Source organism: Sorex araneus, chromosome 4 (genome assembly GCF_027595985.1).
Source record: "Sorex araneus isolate mSorAra2 chromosome 4, mSorAra2.pri, whole genome shotgun sequence".
NCBI classification, from domain to species: Eukaryota; Metazoa; Chordata; class Mammalia; order Eulipotyphla; family Soricidae; genus Sorex; species Sorex araneus.
Genome location: NC_073305.1, coordinates 77,770,822 through 77,790,097, shown reverse-complemented (window position 1 = coordinate 77,790,097; position 19,276 = coordinate 77,770,822). Strand labels below are relative to the sequence as shown.

General features: G+C 46.6%; 1 protein-coding gene across 1 annotated transcript in view; it reads left to right on the top strand.

Annotated features, from left to right (window-relative positions):
- Positions 1-19,276, top strand: part of XPO5 (exportin 5) — a 41,862-nt gene that overhangs the window by 13,023 nt on the left and 9,563 nt on the right. Inside the window, exons 8-21 of the mRNA XM_004605937.2 lie at positions 125-201; positions 1,808-1,907; positions 2,859-2,942; positions 4,048-4,173; positions 5,724-5,814; positions 7,997-8,125; positions 9,382-9,500; positions 10,408-10,563; positions 12,697-12,738; positions 13,390-13,479; positions 15,289-15,488; positions 16,421-16,520; positions 17,497-17,678; positions 18,184-18,284. Coding sequence (XP_004605994.1) covers positions 125-201; positions 1,808-1,907; positions 2,859-2,942; positions 4,048-4,173; positions 5,724-5,814; positions 7,997-8,125; positions 9,382-9,500; positions 10,408-10,563; positions 12,697-12,738; positions 13,390-13,479; positions 15,289-15,488; positions 16,421-16,520; positions 17,497-17,678; positions 18,184-18,284 — 1,597 coding nt within the window. The remainder of the gene's footprint in view (positions 1-124; positions 202-1,807; positions 1,908-2,858; positions 2,943-4,047; positions 4,174-5,723; positions 5,815-7,996; positions 8,126-9,381; positions 9,501-10,407; positions 10,564-12,696; positions 12,739-13,389; positions 13,480-15,288; positions 15,489-16,420; positions 16,521-17,496; positions 17,679-18,183; positions 18,285-19,276) is intronic.

Genomic DNA, 19,276 nt, shown 5'->3' with positions numbered 1-19,276 from the left:
AGTCGAACAGAGCCTTGGGAGAAGTTACGAGTGTGTCGGTCGCAAAGGTAGAGAATACATTAGTGCTTGCAAGTTTTAGTAATGTATTTCGTGTTACTTCTGTTACCCAAAAAATTGGATCTAGGGCAAGTTGGAAGACCGGAAGCCCTTGATGGTCTTATTTGGCGACGTTGCCATGCATTACATACTGTCTGCGGCGCAGTGAGTATTGGCTTTTCTGTGTTGTGTGTTCTCTCATTGTGTCTTTTTAAATTCTTGTCAGGCCTGTGAGAGTGTGTGGCAGACCATGTGGTGGCGGGCCCTGCTCTTGTCCTTGCAGCTGGCCCCCTGGCCCTATATGACTATTCTGAAAACTTGGTGCTGGGATAAGTTGTGATCCCCACTTATTTTCAGTTTTCCTGTTACTTACAGTTGTCCCCTGGCCCTTCTCGTGTTCTCACTCTTTTTGCTTCTGATGACCCTACACATCTTACTAGCTTGGGGCCTAGACCTCAAGGTCTTCTGATGTGCTGGGCCTGCTCTGATAACAGAGACCCAGTGCTCTGCCTGTCAAAATGATCAGTATTGGAGCCGGGATATAGTTTGGGGATAGCACATGTGCATTGTAAAAAGCATGTACCCCTGGCACAGACACCCCTCCCACAAAAAAAAAAAAAAAAGCGGAGATCTTAATATGTTCAAATACTGGTTTCTAGTTACATTTTGATTGCACTGGAAATTAAAGTGTTCCTAATATGTGTTTCTTCCAGTGAGTCAGACACACATAAATTTGTCTTCACAGTACCTTCTGCTAATATCTTCTCCTGCTCTTGGTCTCAAGGATAAATGTTTATTACTTAAAACCCCTTATTTTCCATTTTGATACCATTTTTACGATGGTTTTCTTTTCTCTGGAACAAGTTTCTAGGGGCCAATCCTTTGATTTTTTTTTTATTTGTTAGTTTTTGCTTGTTTATTTTTATTTTTTGGGCCACATCTGACAATGCTCAGGGTCTACTCCTGGCTCTGCAATGAGGAATCACTCTTGGTGGGTTCAGGGGACCCTATGAGGTGCCAGAGATCAAACCCAGGTTGGCCATATACAAGGGAAGCACCTTAACCCTGTATTAGCTCTAGTCCCATTATACAGATAAGTGTATTCATTCTGTAATAATTACATCCAGTGGGGCAGAAGTGACAGTCCTGTGGGTCGAACACTTGCCCAGGTTTGATCCCCAGCATTCCATGTGAGCACCAGAGGGGTGATTCCTGAGTGCAGAGTCAGGAGTAACCTCTGAGCACCTCTGGGTGTGGCCCCATAGCAATAACCACAGAAGTTATCCTCAGTGTGTGTATTATTCCCAGAATACTGACGCCTTCAGACCAAAGTATCCTTTGAAATCACATTGAACCCTATTTTTCATTAATCTCTCTCAGTGTTTGGACGTGTTCTGGGGGGCTGTGCTTGACTGCATGGTGCCAGGATGCAAAGCCTTCGAGTGCTGTGAGCTCCCTCCCAGCCCTGGGTGTTCATGGCCCCACCCCACTCACTTGTTCTGGTCACAGGCTTTGTTGTGCTGTGCATGCGGCTGCACATGGGCTGCACACGGCACTGTGGGGTTTGTGTACAGTCCTGGTCACAGCACTCACTAGGGACCCTATGGGATACCGCTTGTGAGGCAGATGCCCCGCCTGCTATACTATCACTCTGGCCCTGGCCTGGGGAGACTTGAATAATCCACTGAAATTGGGTGTTCAGGCGCATACAACTCCATTTGAGGGCAGTCTGTTTGGCTCTCAATGCTAGTCGTGTTGTTTCATTTTTCAGGACCGCTGACGGAGGAGGCCTGGTCGAGAGACACTATGTCTTTCTGAAGAGACTGTGTCAGGTGTTGTGTGCGCTGGGCAGTCAGCTGTGTGCATTGCTGGTGAGCACCTGCTCTGAAGGTGCAGGACCACTGGAGAGCATTAAAAGCTAGATGTTTAAAACGTCCCGGGTGCCATGGATTTTAGCCTAGTGTGGAGCATCGTGCTACACATTATTTCATGTGACTTTCTATGTTGAATTGTTTTAATCCAGTATGAACAAGAAAATAGCATTCTTCACCTCGAGAGGGGAGGAACTTGGGCCACACCCGGTGGTGCTCAGGAGTTACTTCTGGCTCAGCACTCAGGAATCACTCAGGGGACCTTATGTGGTGTTGGGGATCAAACCCAGGTCAGCTGCGTGCAAAGCAGGCACCTTGGCCTGCCGTACTATTCTCCGGCCCCCTTCAACCTTTTTATACCTCCCGACCTACAACTTTGTGCCCTGTCCTGCAAATGGGACAGAAGGTATCAGTAGTTTGCGGCCTTTCTACATTTGCAAATCAGCCACTGCACCATGAGATACACAGTTACAAAGTATATGAACACAGTTGGGTTTTAGTCATACAAAGTTCTAGTAACCATCCTTTTACCAGTATTCATTTCCTGCAGCTATAGGCCACTGCTTTTTTGTTTTGATTTTTGAGCCTTAAGGTGCTCAGGATTACTCCTGGTTCTGCACTCAGGGGTCTCTCCTGGTAGGGCTTCAGGGACATGTGGTTCTGGGGATCCAGCCTGGGTCAGGTGCATGTAAGGCAAGTGCCCTACCCACTGTGCTATTGCTCCGGCCCCTCAGCCACTGCTTTCTTAGTTGGTTGTTTTTTTAATACCCAAAAAGCAAAAAAAGAAAGTGAACAGTGGCATCTGTGGTCTGGTGCAGTTACCTCCCGGCCACCTGATTGCCCTGCACTCCCACCCGCCACCGAACTGCTGATTTGGTGGGTTTCTGTTGTTCCCGGAGGCTCTTCTCCGCCCCATCGGAGTCTTTAACCAAGCTCTCTTTTGTCCTGCAGGGTGTGGATTCTGATGCAGAAACACCAGCTAACTTTGGAAAATACCTGGAATCTTTTCTTGCTTTTACAACCCATCCGAGTCAGGTAAAACTCAAATTAGAAAACTTCAGGTCTTAGTTTGATGTCCCATTGAGTCTTGCGGCCTGGAGTGTTGACAAAAATCCCTGTGTAGAAGCCACTTGGAAGACGCTGAGGAATCATTTTATTTTCATTAAGGGAACTGTTGGGTCTTCTTTCCTTTCTTCCATCTGGTTCTGGGGGTACTCATCTGGCGTTACTTCCAGCCAGGTGTTCGAAGGCCCCTCAAGTGCCAGGCTCAGCCCTGAAGCTGCATGTACGTGGCGTGGGCCCGGTCCTTTGCTCCATCACGCTGTTCCCGGGTGTTTCTGACTGTGCCTGGCTCCATCTCAGCTGCTCTTTCCCTTGGGGCACATTCCATTCATATTCAGTCAGAAGTGAAATATGTTCTATGTAATTCACTACTAAGGAATTTTTTGTGGGGCCCGAGTGATAGGAGATAGGACATTTGCCTTGCACCCTGCAGACCCAGTCAGGACCCCCGGCATCCCATGTGATCCCCTGCACCCAGGCCCAGGAGGAAGCCCTGAGCACTGCCGAGTGTGGCCCCAAAACAAAACAACACAAAAGGGTTTTTTTGCATGTGATGTCAGAGGGAGGGGCTCAACCCAGAGCCTTCTGCCTGCCATACAGTTGGCCTCACTTAACAGAGCTCTGACTGTGTCACTGCAAAATTAATTTCCTCCAATTCAAGATTTTCTTGTAATGTTACCCACATTTTCTTTTAATGTTTTGTATACCTCCTTGCATCAAAAAGAACGTGGTAGATAGATCTCAAGCCCCACTGTAGGAATTGCATAAATGCATCGGTTACTGGTGCACTCTAACAGCCTGTCCTGGAGGGCTCGAGGAGCCAACAGTGGCCCTGGGTGCAGCAGGAAGCGCTGGTTCATGTGAAGAAGATAGGTTACTAGGGAGACAGGGAGTGAGGCCCACTCTGAAAGGCGGTGGTAGGCCAGGGAAGTTTGGGGATCTCTCTACAACAGTGTGGAAAGCTTAAAAGTATTATATGTTTTTATTTCTGTGGAAAGAAATATAGTTGATCATTGTCGGCCATAATGGTTATATAAAATTACATCCTGAAATTGAGATCTATATTTTTTTTCTTCAGTTTCTCCGCAGCTCCACACAGATGACCTGGGGGGCCCTCTTCCGCCACGAAATCCTGTCCCGTGATCCTGTGCTGTTAGCCATAATCCCAAAGTATCTCCGGGTTTCTATGACGAACTTGGTCAGGGTATGTCATGGGAATCTGGATCTCCAGTGTGTAAATGAAGATGCATGAGGCCCCAGTTGTAGCAGCAGTCCCATCTTGGTCACTGAGATTCTTAATTGGGTATATTGTCTATTCCTCCAAAAGTTCAGAGGCTGGAGCAATGGTACAATGGGTAAGACAGTTGCCTTGCACACGACTCACGTGGGTTTGATCCCTGTCATCCCATATGGTCTCCAGGAGTGATCCCTGAGTGCAGAGCCAGGAGTGACCCCTGAGCATGGCTGGTTATGGTTCAGAAACAGAGTAAGAAAAAGTCCATTCTGGGCATGCCTATTCTTTCAGACTTGAGGGCATGTTTTCCTTTGTTTTCAAGTTTTGGGCTAGGTATTAGGATAAAGAAGTGACAGTGGCCGCGCAGTGTGACAGTGCTCTGCAGAAGCTCAAAGTGCAAGGCTAGTATCAAGATTCCAAGAGGAATTTGCTATGTGTGTTTCAGAAAGCCTTATGAGCGATGAAAAGGCAGCAGGAGTGAAAGCCGGGGTTGCTCACGTCACTGCACTGGGGTGCGCTGTGCATTCCCTCGATCTGCTCAGGGTTCTTGTGGCCAACACATCCTTAATTTTGATTTGTGAAGTCGGGAATGGGACCCATTAAGGGTCGTCTTATTTTTTCAAGGCTTTGACCTACCCTATATATAGCACACATTTAAATTTCTGCAGGTTTTTTTGGGGGGGAAGGGGGAGTCACACCCAGCTGTGCTCAGGCCTTATTCCTGGCATGGCCCAGGAAATCATATAGGTGGCCAGTGATTGAACCCAGTCAGCTGCAAGCAAGGCAGGCTCCAGAGTTCTATGTCTCTGGCCCCTTTTTTGTAATTTGGGAGATTACAATAGTATTAGAGTTTATGATATCAATATACCACGTGACTACACCCTTCCCCACTAAAGTGACCCCGACCTTTCTCAACGTAATTTTTAGAATATATTTTTGATGAAATGCACAAAATTCCATGCTTAGTATTTAGGAATAGTGTCTCTCAGACATTTTTGAACTAATTGCATGCTCTGTTAGCACTTTTTCTTTTCTTTTTTTTTTTTTTTTTTTTTTTGGTTTTTGCTTTTTGGGTCATACCCGACGATGCACAGGGGTTACTCCTGGCTCTTCACTGAGGAATTACCCCTGGCGGTGCTAAGGGGACCATATGGGATGCTGGGATTAGAACCCGGGTCGGCCGCATGCAAGGCAAACGCCCTACCCGCTGTGCTATCGATCCAGCCCCTGTTAGCACTTTTTCTTAGGGACATTCTCGTTCTCAAGGATCTTTAATAAATTACAGAATTTAATTCTCCCTGGGTAACCTGGAAGAGAATATTAAATGAAGTTTTTTCTTCTCAGGTTTGTTGGAAGCGAGGGTAAGCCATAGATTGGGATAGGACAGAAGCAGCTATTGTAAGGTTACACGCACCCTACTAATTCTGTAACAGACTGTCAGGTACTTATGTCACTCCTGCAGCTTGGGGTTCTGAGAAGGTTCATTTTCATCCCTATTCCAATTGTCTTTCTCTTTCCAGATGGGCTTTCCTTCTAAAACAGACAGCCCTAGTTGTGAATATTCTCGGTTTGATTTTGATAGCGATGAAGACTTCAATGCTTTCTTCAACTGTAAGTGACATTGACCTGGAGTTTCTCCCAGCAGCCTCAGAATGGCCACTGCTGTGCTGGATCCTGTGCATGGCCTGTGCGGTTCTGTGCTGAAGCATCCCAAGTGTGTAAAGCAGCCCGTCTAAGCCTCTAGTTTCACACTGCAGCAGAGAGCTCTGGCATTGCAGTGATTTAGACACATTTGCATACACCCTGCCTTCGGACAGTAATGTTTAGAGATGGTATGTTTAAAGCACTCCTGGATTTTTTTTTTATACTTAGTATTCCATACCATCTTATTTTGCAGGTATTATTCTGTTGTGGAATCTCTATATACTATACCATCATACTATATATCTATACTGTCTTAATTTGCAGGTAAATTTTGTTCTGGGTTTTCTATACTTTCTCTATCAGTCACACCTCAGGTGGGATGGTATAAATAGTAGTTTATTGACATACTTGTTGGCTATACAATTCCCCCATTTATAGCGTATAACTGAGTGCTTATTTTCAAAGTTGTAAAATTATTTCTACTCTCAGGGCTGGAGCAATAGCACAGCGGGTAGAACGTTTGCCTTGTACACAGCCAACCCGGGTTTGATTCCCAGCACCCGATATGGTCCACTGAGCACCGCTAGGGTAATTCCTGAGTGCTTCGCCAGGTGTGACCCAAAAGGCAAAAAAAAAAAAAAAGAAATTACCTCAATTTTAGATTATTTTTATGTTTCCCCCCCCAAAAAAAAAAAACTGCACAAGTTAACAAATCACTTCCAAACTCCTGATAATTCCCAACCTTGGATAACCACTAATCTAATTTCTATATTAGCACCTTTTTGAATTTTCATATAAATGGAATTATATGTGGTCCTTTGTAATTGCTTAAATGTTTTTAAGATTTTACTCATATTTTATCATTTATGTTTACATTGTAAGTAATGTTTAATTTCTTTAGCTATATGCCACAGTTTGTCTATCATAAACTTGATTTTTTTTTTTCCTTTTTGGGTCACACCCAGCAGTCACACGGGTAACTCCTGGCTCTGCACTCAGGAATTACTCCTGGCGGTGCTTGGGGGACCATATGGGATGCTGGGAATCGAACCTGGGTCAGCCACATGCAAGGCAAATGCCCTACCACTGTGCTATTGCTCCAGCCCCAAACTTGAATTTTTTTATTTTTTGACTTCTATGAACATTTGCACAAGTTTTTATGTGGACATATGTTTTTATTTATTGGGGGGTTAATGCCTTGGAAGGAAAATGCTGGATCATAACGGTAACTCAGTGTTTATCCTCAAGAAATTCCAGGCTATTTTCCACAGTAACAACCATTTTGTTTCCTCCAGTCTGATCATCTAATCCCCATAGAAATGCCACACCTTTCAGTTTGCTGTTTCTAGCTAGTAAGATCATTTCCAGAGATAATTTATTTTTTCTAATTATTGTAGTTTTTTGTTTTGTTTTGTTATTTTGGGGGCCAGCCCCAGTGATGAGCAGGGGCTTTTCCTGTCTCTGTGCTCAGGGTTGACTCCTGGTGATGCTCAGGGGTCAGCCATATGCAATGCAGGGGATCTAACTGGGCTCAGCCGCATGCAAGGCAAGCACCTTACCCCCCTCCCAGCATACTTCCCCATCTGCCCCCTCACAGGTTTTCTCCCTGGCCCTACATTTGTTGTTTATTTATTTGGGGTGGGGGTGGTCCATACCCAGGATTTACTCCTGGCTGTGTGTTCAGGAATCATTCGTAGTGGTGCTGGGGGGCCATATGTGATTCCAGGGATGTAACCTTGGTCGGCCATGTGCCAGGAAAGCGCCCTACCCACAGTGCTATTGCTCTGGCTTCCTATGTTTGTTTTTTATTAAAAAATTTTGGGAAGGGTAGCCCCAAAGGTCCTAGGACTGAATCCTGGCTCTGTGCTCAGGAGTCTTTCCTGGTGGTACCCAGGGGTCCGTATGTGCTGGGGATTGAACCCGGATCTGCAACATGCAAGGCAAGTGCCCTACCCACTGAACTATTTCTCAGGTCTAATACAACTTCACTGAGCATTTGTTACAGTCAGTTAAAGCACAAGTCTGTAGAAGTCTTTGAACACTGGTCTACATGTAAAGCATCTGTACATCTTCCCCATGGAATGGATAAAAGAATAAGCATTAGGTGTCTCTTCCATGCTGGTTATTGGTTCGTGTCTTCTCTTGGCAGCCTCCCGGGCCCAGCAAGGAGAAGTCATGAGATTAGCATGTCGTTTAGATCCCAAGACTAGTTTCCAGATGGCTTCCGAGTGGCTAAAGTATCAGTTATCAACTGCCATTGACACTGGATCCGTGAACTGTAAGTTTTTTAATTTTTTGAGTGTTCGTGAAGTATTGCATCAGAAAAGTATGAGGGAAATCTGAGTTTTATTTACTAATAAAAGACGAGGGTTCAAAAGCAGACCTACTTCTCGGTCACATCAAGAATGAGCCTTCTTGGGGCTGGATAGTACAGCAGGGAGGGCGTTTGCCTGGCACGCAGCCAACCCGGGTTCAATCCCCAGCTTTTTTTTTTTTTTTTTGGGTCACACCCGGCTATGCTCAGGGGTTACTCCTGGCTTTTGCGCCCAGGAATTACTCCTGGCGGTGCTCGGGGACCATATGGGATGCTGGGAATCGAACCTGGGTTGGCCGCTTGCAAGGCAAATGCCCTACCCGCTGTGCTACCACTCCAGCCCCAATCCCCAGCTTTTTATATGGTCCCTGAACACTACCACTTGAGTGCAGAGCCAGGATTAAACATCTAGGCATTTAAGCCCTAAGCATCACTGGGTATGATCCAGAAAGCGGGGGGTGGGGGGGGGAGAAGAAAGAAAGAATAAATGAAAGACTGCACAGAAGGAAGGAAAATGGTGCATTTTTTGGCCTCTGCCATGCAATTGGTGTGAGGGGTTCTGATGATGCTTCTGTGGGAAAGTGGCAGAGCTCCTAGATCTGAAGGGACCATTGTCAGATGTGACGCTACACTGTATTCATGTCAGTTTCCCTGTAGAACGGATTTAGGGCAAGGGTATTTTTGTGTAGAAAATACAAGAAGAGAAAACAAAAGAAATGGCTTTATTTTGGAAATACAGAGGAAAATAATAGAGTAAAAGTAAAGAAGAAAAAATTACAGCCTGCAAGCTGGGCTTGGGCAGGTCTGGAATGGAGCACACCTTGAAGAAGGGTTCAGTGTGTTAATTCTGTTCCCTGAGGTAGATTATTGAAAGGAGAGAAAGGGAGAATTTCATTAATGCCTGTTATCAATCGGCTGATGTTTCCATGTATGTTCTCAGTCCGTGTGGGAATGGCTTTACAGATAAGTCTCTTCCCAGAGGCGAATTCATGTGCCTCATTGTTGATAGAAGCCAGCTGGAGGCGCGGGGAGCCCCGTCTTCTTTCATCTCCCCCTCAGATTCAGAGGTGTGAGATTACTGTGTTCTGCAACTGTGAAATTACTGGAAGGCTTCTGGCCATGTATTTTCTGTGTCTTCTATGCTATGACCCTATAATGTTGGAGTGTGTGTGTGTGCATGTGCATGTGTGTGTGTGTTTTAAAACCCTGTTCTCCTGCAGCTGGAACTGGAGAAGGTAGCTTCTGCTCCATGTTCTCACCTTCATTTGTGCAGTGGGAAGCCATGACCTTATTTTTGGAAAGTGTGATCAACCAGATGTTTCGAACAGTAGATAAAGAAGTAAGTGTTTCTTTGATCTTTCTTTAAAATTTGTTTACTTTCAGCCTCATTGCACCACAAGTGCCTGAACCCCTATACTATTTATCCCGCTAAAATTTGTTCACTGCTGAGCCTGATCCTTGAGTACTACAGGTAGGGTGTAACTCCCTTGTGTGCAGCTAACCTGGACTCAACTCCCAGCATGCCATATGGTCGCCCAGGCACCAGCAGGAGTTATTCCTGAGCGTAGGGCTACAATAGGTCTTTTTGTTTGTTTCGGACCACACCGATAATGCTCAGGTCTTATTCCTGGCTCTTCTGGCAGTGCCTATGGACCATATGTGGTACTGGGGATCGAACCCAGGGTCAGCCACATATAGGCAAGCCCCTTAACCCCTTGCATATCTCCAGCCTCTAAATAAGCTTTGTTTTGTTTTGTTTTGTTTTGAATTTTGTCCCCCTCCCCACAGTGCTCAGGCCTGGCTCTGCACTTAGGGATCACTCCTTGCACACTCGGACCATATGGGGTGCCAGGGATCAAACCCTGGTCAGCCATGTGCAAGGCAAGCGCCCTCCCCATTGTCCTTGCCCCCAAATAAGCAGTCTTTAAGGAATCATCAACTTGCTGTTTCTGATTAATAACATGGTTAAAAGCAAGCACATTAATAAAGAGATTGATGCGTCTGTGAAGAAGAAAAGCATCTTGTTTTAGAAATATATTTTGGTCCAGTAATTCCAGTTATCCCCAAAAATCTCATGTTCAAATTAAATAATTTGAAGATGTAGCTGTTAAAAGAATTAAGGTGCTTCTTTGCACATAGCCGACCCTGATTCACCATTATTATTTGTTTATAAACTTGATTTTAATTGAAGTTAAGCGAAGTGGTTGTCAAGTCTAGCCCATCTCCTGTTCCTGTTTGTCTCCTAGGAACTTCCTGTTAATGATGGGATAGAGTTATTGCAGATGGTCCTGAACTTTGACACCAAGGATCCCCTCATTCTGTCCTGTGTCCTCACTAATGTGTCAGCACTCTTTCCGTTTGTCACTTACAGACCAGAATTCCTGACCCAGGTCTTCTCTAAGGTAAATCTCGTCTTATTTATTTATTTTGGCATTTCTTTTTTTTTTTTTTTTTTTTTTTGCTTTTTGGGTCACACCTGGCGATGCACAAGGGTCACTCCTGGCTCTGCACTCAGGAATTACCCCTGGCGGTGCTCAGGGGACCATATGGGATGCTGGGAATCGAACCCGGGTCGGCCGCGTGCAAGGCAAACGCCCTACCCGCTGTGCTATCACTCCAGCCCCTATTTTGGCATTTCTAAGCCAAGTCTCTATGTAATTGCTTGGAAAGTGTGTGGGACAAATTAGACCAGTCATGTTTATTTATCAGCTATTTCCTTAGTACCTGCTGTGGGTCAGGCACCATCCTACCAGGGCAGTCCTACCTTTTAGGGGCACTTCGGTGAAGTCCCAAAAAGATCCCATGAGCAGTCATCCAGATGACCTTGCATTGGGGAGGAAGAGACCAGGGGAGGAGCTGTCCAGTGGGGGACATGTTTGGGAGAGGAAAGGTTGCTATGGACAGATCACAGGCTGCCCATTTAGGTAGAGTGCCGATGCTTTGTCAGGAGGAGAGGAAACAGTTGTTTGGAATGCTGTATTTGAAGCCTGATCTCTACTCGGGCTGGAGCGATAGCACTGTGGTAGGCATTCGCCTTTCACGCAGGTGACCTGTGTTCGATTCCTCCGCCCCTGAGAGCCTGGCAAGCTACCCGTGGCGTAATTGGATATGTCAAATACAGTAACAATAAGTCTCACAGTGAGAGACATTACTGGTGCCCACTTGAACAAATCGATGAGCAACGGGATAACACTGACAGAACAGTGATCTCCAATTATGTGGCGACGTCATGCAAAATACACTGTTGGAGGTGAAAGGGCTCAACTCCAGGCCGAACTGCAGGTCTTGCCTTGCACGCGTCTTCCCGGGTTTGCTCACCAGCATCCCAGATGGTCTCCCAAGCCTTGGAAGAGGAACGCCTGAGCACAGTCGGGTGTGGCACAAATACCCCCACCCCCCAGAAAAATACCTAGCCATTGGGAAATTATGAGATAAAATTTAGGCATCATCAGTAATGGTGTGCCAAAAATAAGACATGGCACCATAGGAAAAAGTATGTCTGTAGAGTTAGATATGCATCTAGCTGCCACAGAGGAAGGAGGGTAAAGAGCAAGAAGCTCCAAGGAAGGAAAGAGGGGCCGGAGCCATAGTACAGTAGGTACGTGCTTTGCACGCAACTGACCCAGGTTCAATCCCTGACATCCCACACGATTCTCCGAGACCCCAGGAGTGATTCCTGAGTTCGGAGCCAAGAGCGCTGTAGGTGTGGCCCCAAAACAAAAAATTCAAGAAAAGAGGTAGCGAGAGAAATGGCGATAATATTGCGTGATCAAGGCCAATAGAGTTAGAAAAAGGCAGATCCATTTGTTGCAACAGAGATTTTCTAAGTCTCATTTCTGAGAGACTCTCCGTTGGGTTTCTCAGTTCGACCTTTGTTAAAAGCAGAGTGGGAGTGGGCCAGAGCATACTGCAGGGCACCTGTCCTTGCACACAGCAACTCACCAGCCCAGGTTCAGTCCCCAGTTCCACATATGGCCCTCCGAACCCTGCCAGGAACGATCCATGATAACGACTAGGTGCGGTCCAACTATGAAACAAAAAAATCTCTAGTAGGTTATAGAGAAAAGGAAGACAAAATGTAGAGAATTCAGGGCTAGAGTGATAGCACAGCGGGTAGGGTGTTTGCCTTGCACATGGCCAACCCGAGTTCGATTCCCAGCATCCCATACGGTCCCCTGAGCACCGCCAGGAGTAATTCTTGAGTGTAGAGCCAGGAGTAACCCCTGTGCATCACCAGGTGTGACCCAAAAAAATAAAATGTAGATTACTCAAAAAGAGGAGACAGGTAAGGTGTCCCTGGAGCTAAGTATTTGGATAATAATATGGGTTATTCTTAGATTCTCTTCTGACATTTACTTTTATAAAACATTATAGTAAGACTTTCAAGCCTCATGAAAGATTATCAGAAAATGAAGGTCTGAAATTTCATATCAGTGTAAACTCTTTGTTGCCATATTGTTCACAATGAGAAAATTTATAATAGTGATTTTAAAACTGCATTTTATACTGATGGGTCTTTTTTTGTTTCCCCTTAGCTATTTGCAGCTGTCACTTTTGAAACTGTTGAAGAAAGTAAGGTAAAACTGCTTATTCAACCAACAAATTCTAGCTTCCTTTAGAGCAAAATATAAATACAGGCATACCTTGAGATATTGCAGGTTGAGTTTGAGACCTCTGTAATGAAGTAAATACTATAGTAAAGCAAGTTATATGATTTGTTTAATTTCCCAGTGCATGTAAAAGTCATGTTCATCTGGGCAGTAGAGATAGCTCAAAGGGTTCCGCACTTGCAAAGCAGGCTTTGCATGTAGGAACCTCGGGTTTGATCCCTGACACCACATGGTCCCCTCATACTGAGCTAAGAGTAGCTCTTGAGCACTGCTAGGTGTGCCCCTCCCCCAACAAACAAACATACACAGTATCATTACATATTTACAAACCATATTTAAGTATGACATGTAAAGTATTGGATCGGCTGGAAGGAAGGTTGCCACAAACCTTCACTTTGTAAAAATATATGCTAAAATGTATTTCACCAGTACCTGACACCTTCTAGGTTTATTTGGAAATGGAAGGGATGAGTGAAAACAGTCGCTGGTCCTGTCGTGGGGTATCTGCACTAGAGACACTTGGGGGTGAATAGGAGCCGAGAGTCCTTGGTGGCTGTTACTTGGAGGGTTCTCCAAAACGTGTATGGATTCTGCTGATGTGTTGCCTGTCTCTCCCAGGCCCCCCGGACAAGAGCCGTGAGGAATGTGAGGAGGCATGCTTGCTCCTCCATCATCAAGATGTGCCGCGACTACCCTCAGCTTGTGCTGGTGAGATGCTCGGCCACCTGCCCCTGAACCCGGTCTGAGGCAGGCCTCACACAGAGGCATGTTTAGAAACTGACTTGGCTTGGAATAGGAATTTTTGTGGGTTTTTGTTAATTACTGTGAATTACAGCATTATGCAGGGTTGAGTTTCAGGTGTACAATTTTCCAACACCAGTTCCTTCACGGATAACCACATCCCTCCACCAATGCCACTAGTTTCCCTCTAGACCCCCAACCTGCCTTTATGGCAGGCACTATTTTTTTCCTTCCCCACTTTTGGGCATTGTGGTTTACCAAGCTGTTACTAATAGGACCTCAAGCGTGTAACTTTACCTCCTTTCAGCAGCTTGTCCTGGTCCAGAGTGACCACTTTCCTCTGTCATTGTCGTGGTCCCTTTCCTGACCTGCCCCCCTGCCCCACAGTGATGAGCATCCTGCTAAGGAGCAGCTCTCCTGCTCCTCCTCCCCACTGCCTTCAAGTCTCAGTTATTCCCCTACTGTGCTGCTCTGCATCCCGCTTAGGAGAGCCTTAGAGGAGCCAGGCTGTGGGACAGCGGGGATCCCATCCCCAGAGCCCCTATGACCTCCTGAGCATCACCTGGAGTAATTCTTGGGTACAGAGTCAGGAGTAACCCCTGAGCATCATCAAGTATGACATGCTCTTCCCCACCCCATCCCCCGCATAAAGTGATCATTAGAATAGAAATTTTTGAGTTGAGGTCTTCCTTCTCTAAATAGTGGTGTTAAAAATATAGATACAGTCTCTTTAAAAAAAAAAAGTAATTTGTTTTCTATCATGGAAACCAAGTTTCCCTTATCAGTTTATACCTCTTTACTATTAAGAGTATTTACTTCTGCCAAATGATATGCCTTAATTTTGAGAGAAGCAAGATGTATACCCAACTTTGTGAGGATTTCTATAAGAAATTCAGCAGTATGAGGCTGGAGTGATTGCACACGGCCGGCCCGGGTTCGATTCCCAGCATCCCATATGGTCCCCCGAGCACCTCCAAGAGTAATTCCTGAGTGCATGAGCCAGGAGTAACCCCTGTGCATTGCCAGGTATGACCCAAAAAGAAAAAGAAAAAAATTCAGCACTATTTCAGACTTAAAATAGCCAGAAATATGCAGAGGGGCCCCTGCAGAGATAATGCAATGGGTAGGGCATTTGACTTGCACGTGGTCGACCTGGGTTCGATCCCAGCAACCCATGTGGTCCCCCAAACTCCACCAGAAGTGATCCCTGAGCATGGAGCCAGTAATAAATGCTGAGCACTACCTGGTGTGCCTTAAAACATAAAATAAAAGTAACCAGAGGGACTGGAGAGATAGTTCAGGGGTGAAAGTGACGTGGCTGACGCCAGTTTATGATTCCCAGAGCACCACAAGGTGTGGTCCCTGAGCAGACAGCCAAGAGCAAGTCCTGAGCACTGCCAGGTGTGACCCCAAAATGAAATTAATTTATATCAACCAGAAATTTCTCTGTATATATTGCATTGTGTGTGTGTTGGTTGGTAGATAAGTAACAATTATACATAGGTAAAACAAATGATCTTTATGAAGAAAATTGATGCAGAAAAAGAACACAATTTTTTAACAGTTGTATGGAAAAATATAGTTATTCAACCAGAAAAGAACCTTTGGCCTAAGTTCTTTAAGCAAAATAATGTTCTGCTAAGTTACTAAGAGACCGACTTAGTGGCCTGACATTCCTGGACATGCCCTGGTCCTCTTCCCACCTTCCTTGAATAACCCGCTCTTCTGGAGAATCGGACCTTCACCACCCTATGTTTGTGTGTGTGTGATCGGCAGCCCAATTTTGACATGCTTTATAACCACGTGAAGCAACTGCTGTCTGACGAGCTGCTGCTGACGCAGATGGAGAAGTGCGCGCTCATGGAGGCCCTGGTCCTCATCAGCAACCAGTTCAAGGACTACGAGCGCCAGAAGGTGTTTCTTGAGGAGCTGATGGCGCCTGTGGCCACCATCTGGCTTTCCGAGGAGATGCACAGGTAGAGGAGACCCTCAGTACAGTCTCGAGCCCTCACTCCGTCCTTTGGTTCTGTATGCGTGTGGCAGGCGAGGGTCCTGAGACCCTCCGACCCACAGCCTCACATCTGAGGCTTCTGCTGCTCCCCAACACCGCAGCTGTGACTGGCAGGAGTGTGCAGCTCACAAGGTGTAAAGACAAGTGTCCGTGTCTCAGGATGGGCTCAAGTGTGGCCTTGAACTTTATCGGCTTGAACGTCCTGCCTTACTGAGGTGCAGGGAGGCAGAAGCACAGACAACACAGATGGTGGGAGTCGGGGTGAAGTATGTCTGCTTTGCTGCGCCAAGCACATGTGTGGGCGACTGAGGACCACAGGAGGGGCCGTGTGAGCTGCCGCCCACCAGCTCTTAAGCTGTGCGGCCATCTTTCTCTCCTTCCCTCCTTTGTTGCAGTGTCACGAGGTCATCATTTGGTTGCAGCGCTCTGAGGGGCTGCCCCCTTTCATCCTAGCCGTGCACATTTGACTGCAGTGCATGGCCACGTGGTTGTGGCCCTGACGCTTAAAAATTGTGGGTGGGACCATACTTGGTACTGCAGCCTCTTGGCCACAGGGCCAGCACTCTGCCACTCAGCCAACCTGGTTCCATTTTCAATATATGTATCTTGGGAGGATGTGGTGGGGGAGTCAGGTTTGGGCCATCTGCAGTGGTGCTCAAGGGACTGTGCTGCCCGGCTTGGGTCCAGGCCTCCCTGGTGCAGAGACACACCCTGCCTTCTGAGTTATCTTCAAGTGTTGCCAGTAGCCTCTGGAAGTTTAGTTGCATTAACACACATATTCACAAATTAAAATTCTCTTACTGTAACAGTTGTTCTGGGACCCAGTAGTGGTAGATGATTGGCTCTTGGGGAAGAAACGTCTTTGCTCTAACCATGTGTGACTTATCTCCCCCACAGGGTGCTGTCAGACATTGATGCTTTCATTGCCTTTGTGGGTGCAGATCAGAAAGGCTGCGACCCAAGCCTGGAGGATCCATGTGGCTTAAACCGCGCACGGGTGAGTAAGCCTCTGTGGGCATGGGGAGCTGCCAGCTCTGGGTAGGGGCAGCGGGGCATTGGCAGAGTGAACGGTTTCTCTGGATGGGAGAAATCTGGGAGACTCTTGCCTGAAGCTTTCTTTTCTTCTTTAGTTGTGAATTCTTTATTTATTTATTTATTTTTAATTAGTGAATCACCGTGAGGGTACAGTTACAGATTTATACATTTTTGTGCTCTTGTTTCCCCCATACAAACATTGAGGACCCATCCCTTCACCAGTGCCCATTCTCCACCACCAGTAAACCCAGCATCCTTCCTACCCTCCCCTTTAGTTGTGAATTCTTGAGTTAGTTCCCACAGCAGAGCAGATAGTCTTTTCAATGAAGGAATTATTTGGGCTTTAAGGATCCCTGACTAGCTCTCAAGACTAACGGTGTAATGAGCAAGTAGGCCAGAACCTGGTTTGCAGGGTGAGTCCTCCCTGCCAGTGCTCACCAATACGCCCAGCGTGCAAACCTTACTGAGGCTTTTCGGTCACAGTTGCTCCAGGACTGACCAAAGTCACACTTATTGCCCTGGCAAGTAGTAGGGGTGAGTACCTTAGGTGAGGATTGAGGCAAAAGCTGGCCCGGCCTTCGCTGGTGGATACAAGGTCAGTGCAGGAACAAAATGAAATGTTGGCAGCTTTGACTCTGGGCTTGGAAACATGCCTGAACTACCTTCTACTTGGGGTCCTAAGAGAGGGTCACTCACTGCAGCCTTGGGAAGGGCATCCCTCATGAAAGAGAAACTTCTAGAACCTATACTCAACTGGAAGATGTTAGTGAAACTTGTCCAAGTCCCTCTTGGACGTGGCCTTGCAAGGAAGAGTTGGTGGGAGCCGTTGTTTGCCCCTCGCTGCCTCTGGCAGTGGTGCCTTGAGCTGGCGTGATCATGACACATTGCTGTCTCCGCCCCTCTCAGGCTCACCTTTCATTTTGCATGTCTTTCTGTAGATGAGCTTTTGTGTGTACAGCATGCTGGGTGTTATGAAGCGGACGTGTTGGCCTGCCGACCTCGAAGAGGCCAAAGCTGGGGGCTTTGTGGTGGGTTATTCGCCCAGCGGAAATCCCATTTTCCGCAACCCCTGCACAGAACAGATCCTGAAACTTCTGGACAATTTGCTTGCCCTCATAAGGTGAGTCTGAGGAAAAGGTTTTTACTCTAGGGGTTAGAGCAGTAGTACAACAGGGAGGGCATTTGTCTTGCATTCAGCCAACTTGGATTCAATCGGCTGCATCCTATATTTGCCCCCCCCCCCCCAGCACTGCCAAGAGTAATTCCTGCGTGTCACCAGGTGTGGCCCAAAAACAAAATTAAAAAAAAAAAAACACGTTTTTTTTACCATGACAATATCAAAAGTTCAGTACATTGCAGTTCTTCCAAGCACAGAGCTGTGGGGTGGGGGAGGGGGTCTAGGCTTTCCTCCTGCTAAGCAGCACACGCTATCACGAGCAGACATCTTTCATTCCAAGCGAACACACGGCACCTGGTCCCAGATGGCTTTTAGGTGTTTTCCCTGGAAGCATTTAAATGTTGACACCTCCGTTCTCTTCCCTCCCGGAGCGTGGACAGATGTGTTTGAAGTGGAGTGTCACTGGCCCGCAGGTTAGGAGGCTCACCCTCTTCCTTCTTTCTTTCAGAACATACAATACTTTATATGCACCAGAAATGCTAGCCAAAATGGCAGAACCTTTTGCAAAGACTCTGGATATGCTGGAAGCAGAAAAATCGATTATTTTAGGTAAGATCTCTAACCTTTAGGGCTCGAATGATAGTACAGCAATGAGGGCAATTTGCCTTGATGCAGCAGATCCAAGTTTGATCCCCAGCATCCCACATGGTCCCAAGCCTTGCCAGAAGTGTTTCCTGAGGGCAGAGCCAGGAGTAGCCCTGAGCACTGCAGGGTGTGACCCAAAACTAAAATCTAACTTCCTTTTTTCCCTGAGGACAACACATCCAATGTTTCCACACAACCTCCTACCCAGCACAACTTTCCCCGTGAATACGAGTGCTGAATAGAGTCCTATAGGCGCTTCTGGGAACTGTGTGTTCTGTACTACAGCCCCAGGGCTCAGAGGGGACACTGGGAACCTTGTGTTCCCTGTACTACAGCCCAGGCTTCAGAGGTGGTTTCTCCTTCCTTCTGCTCATGCCCCCACACACACCCTAAACTTCGGTGCCAAGTAGCATGTTATAGGCTTTAGAGGGGAAGTAAGTCACAGGATTCTTTTTGTTATTGTTTCAGTTGAATCACTGTGAATTACAGAGTTGCAAGGTTGTTTGTTATTAAGTTTCTCGTGTACAGTGTTCCAACACCAATCCCTTCACCGGTGTCCATTTCCTTTTCCCTTCACCATTGTCCTAATGTTCCCTTCCCTAACTTGTAAGTTAGGCTGTAGCCCCACCCCAGTGGCAAGATTTTGTTTTACCTGAAGAATATTGTTAGCAAGCTTTCTGCTTCTCTCTGACAAAAAGAGAGCAGTTAACTGATCTGGCATCTCATATGGTCCCCCAAGCCCACCATGAGTCAGTCCTGAGCACCACCGAGAGTGACCCAAAAACCAAAACTGGAGATTTGTTGGGGCTGGAGAGCTCAGCGGTCTGCGCCTAGGCCTCGTCTGGGTTCAGTCCCTGCACAGCGCCCCCCAGCACCGATGGGTATGACCCCCAAATCGGAGTATGTTTAAAAAGAGAATGAAGCATTGCAGGCAGGCAGAATGGCTATGAGATCTT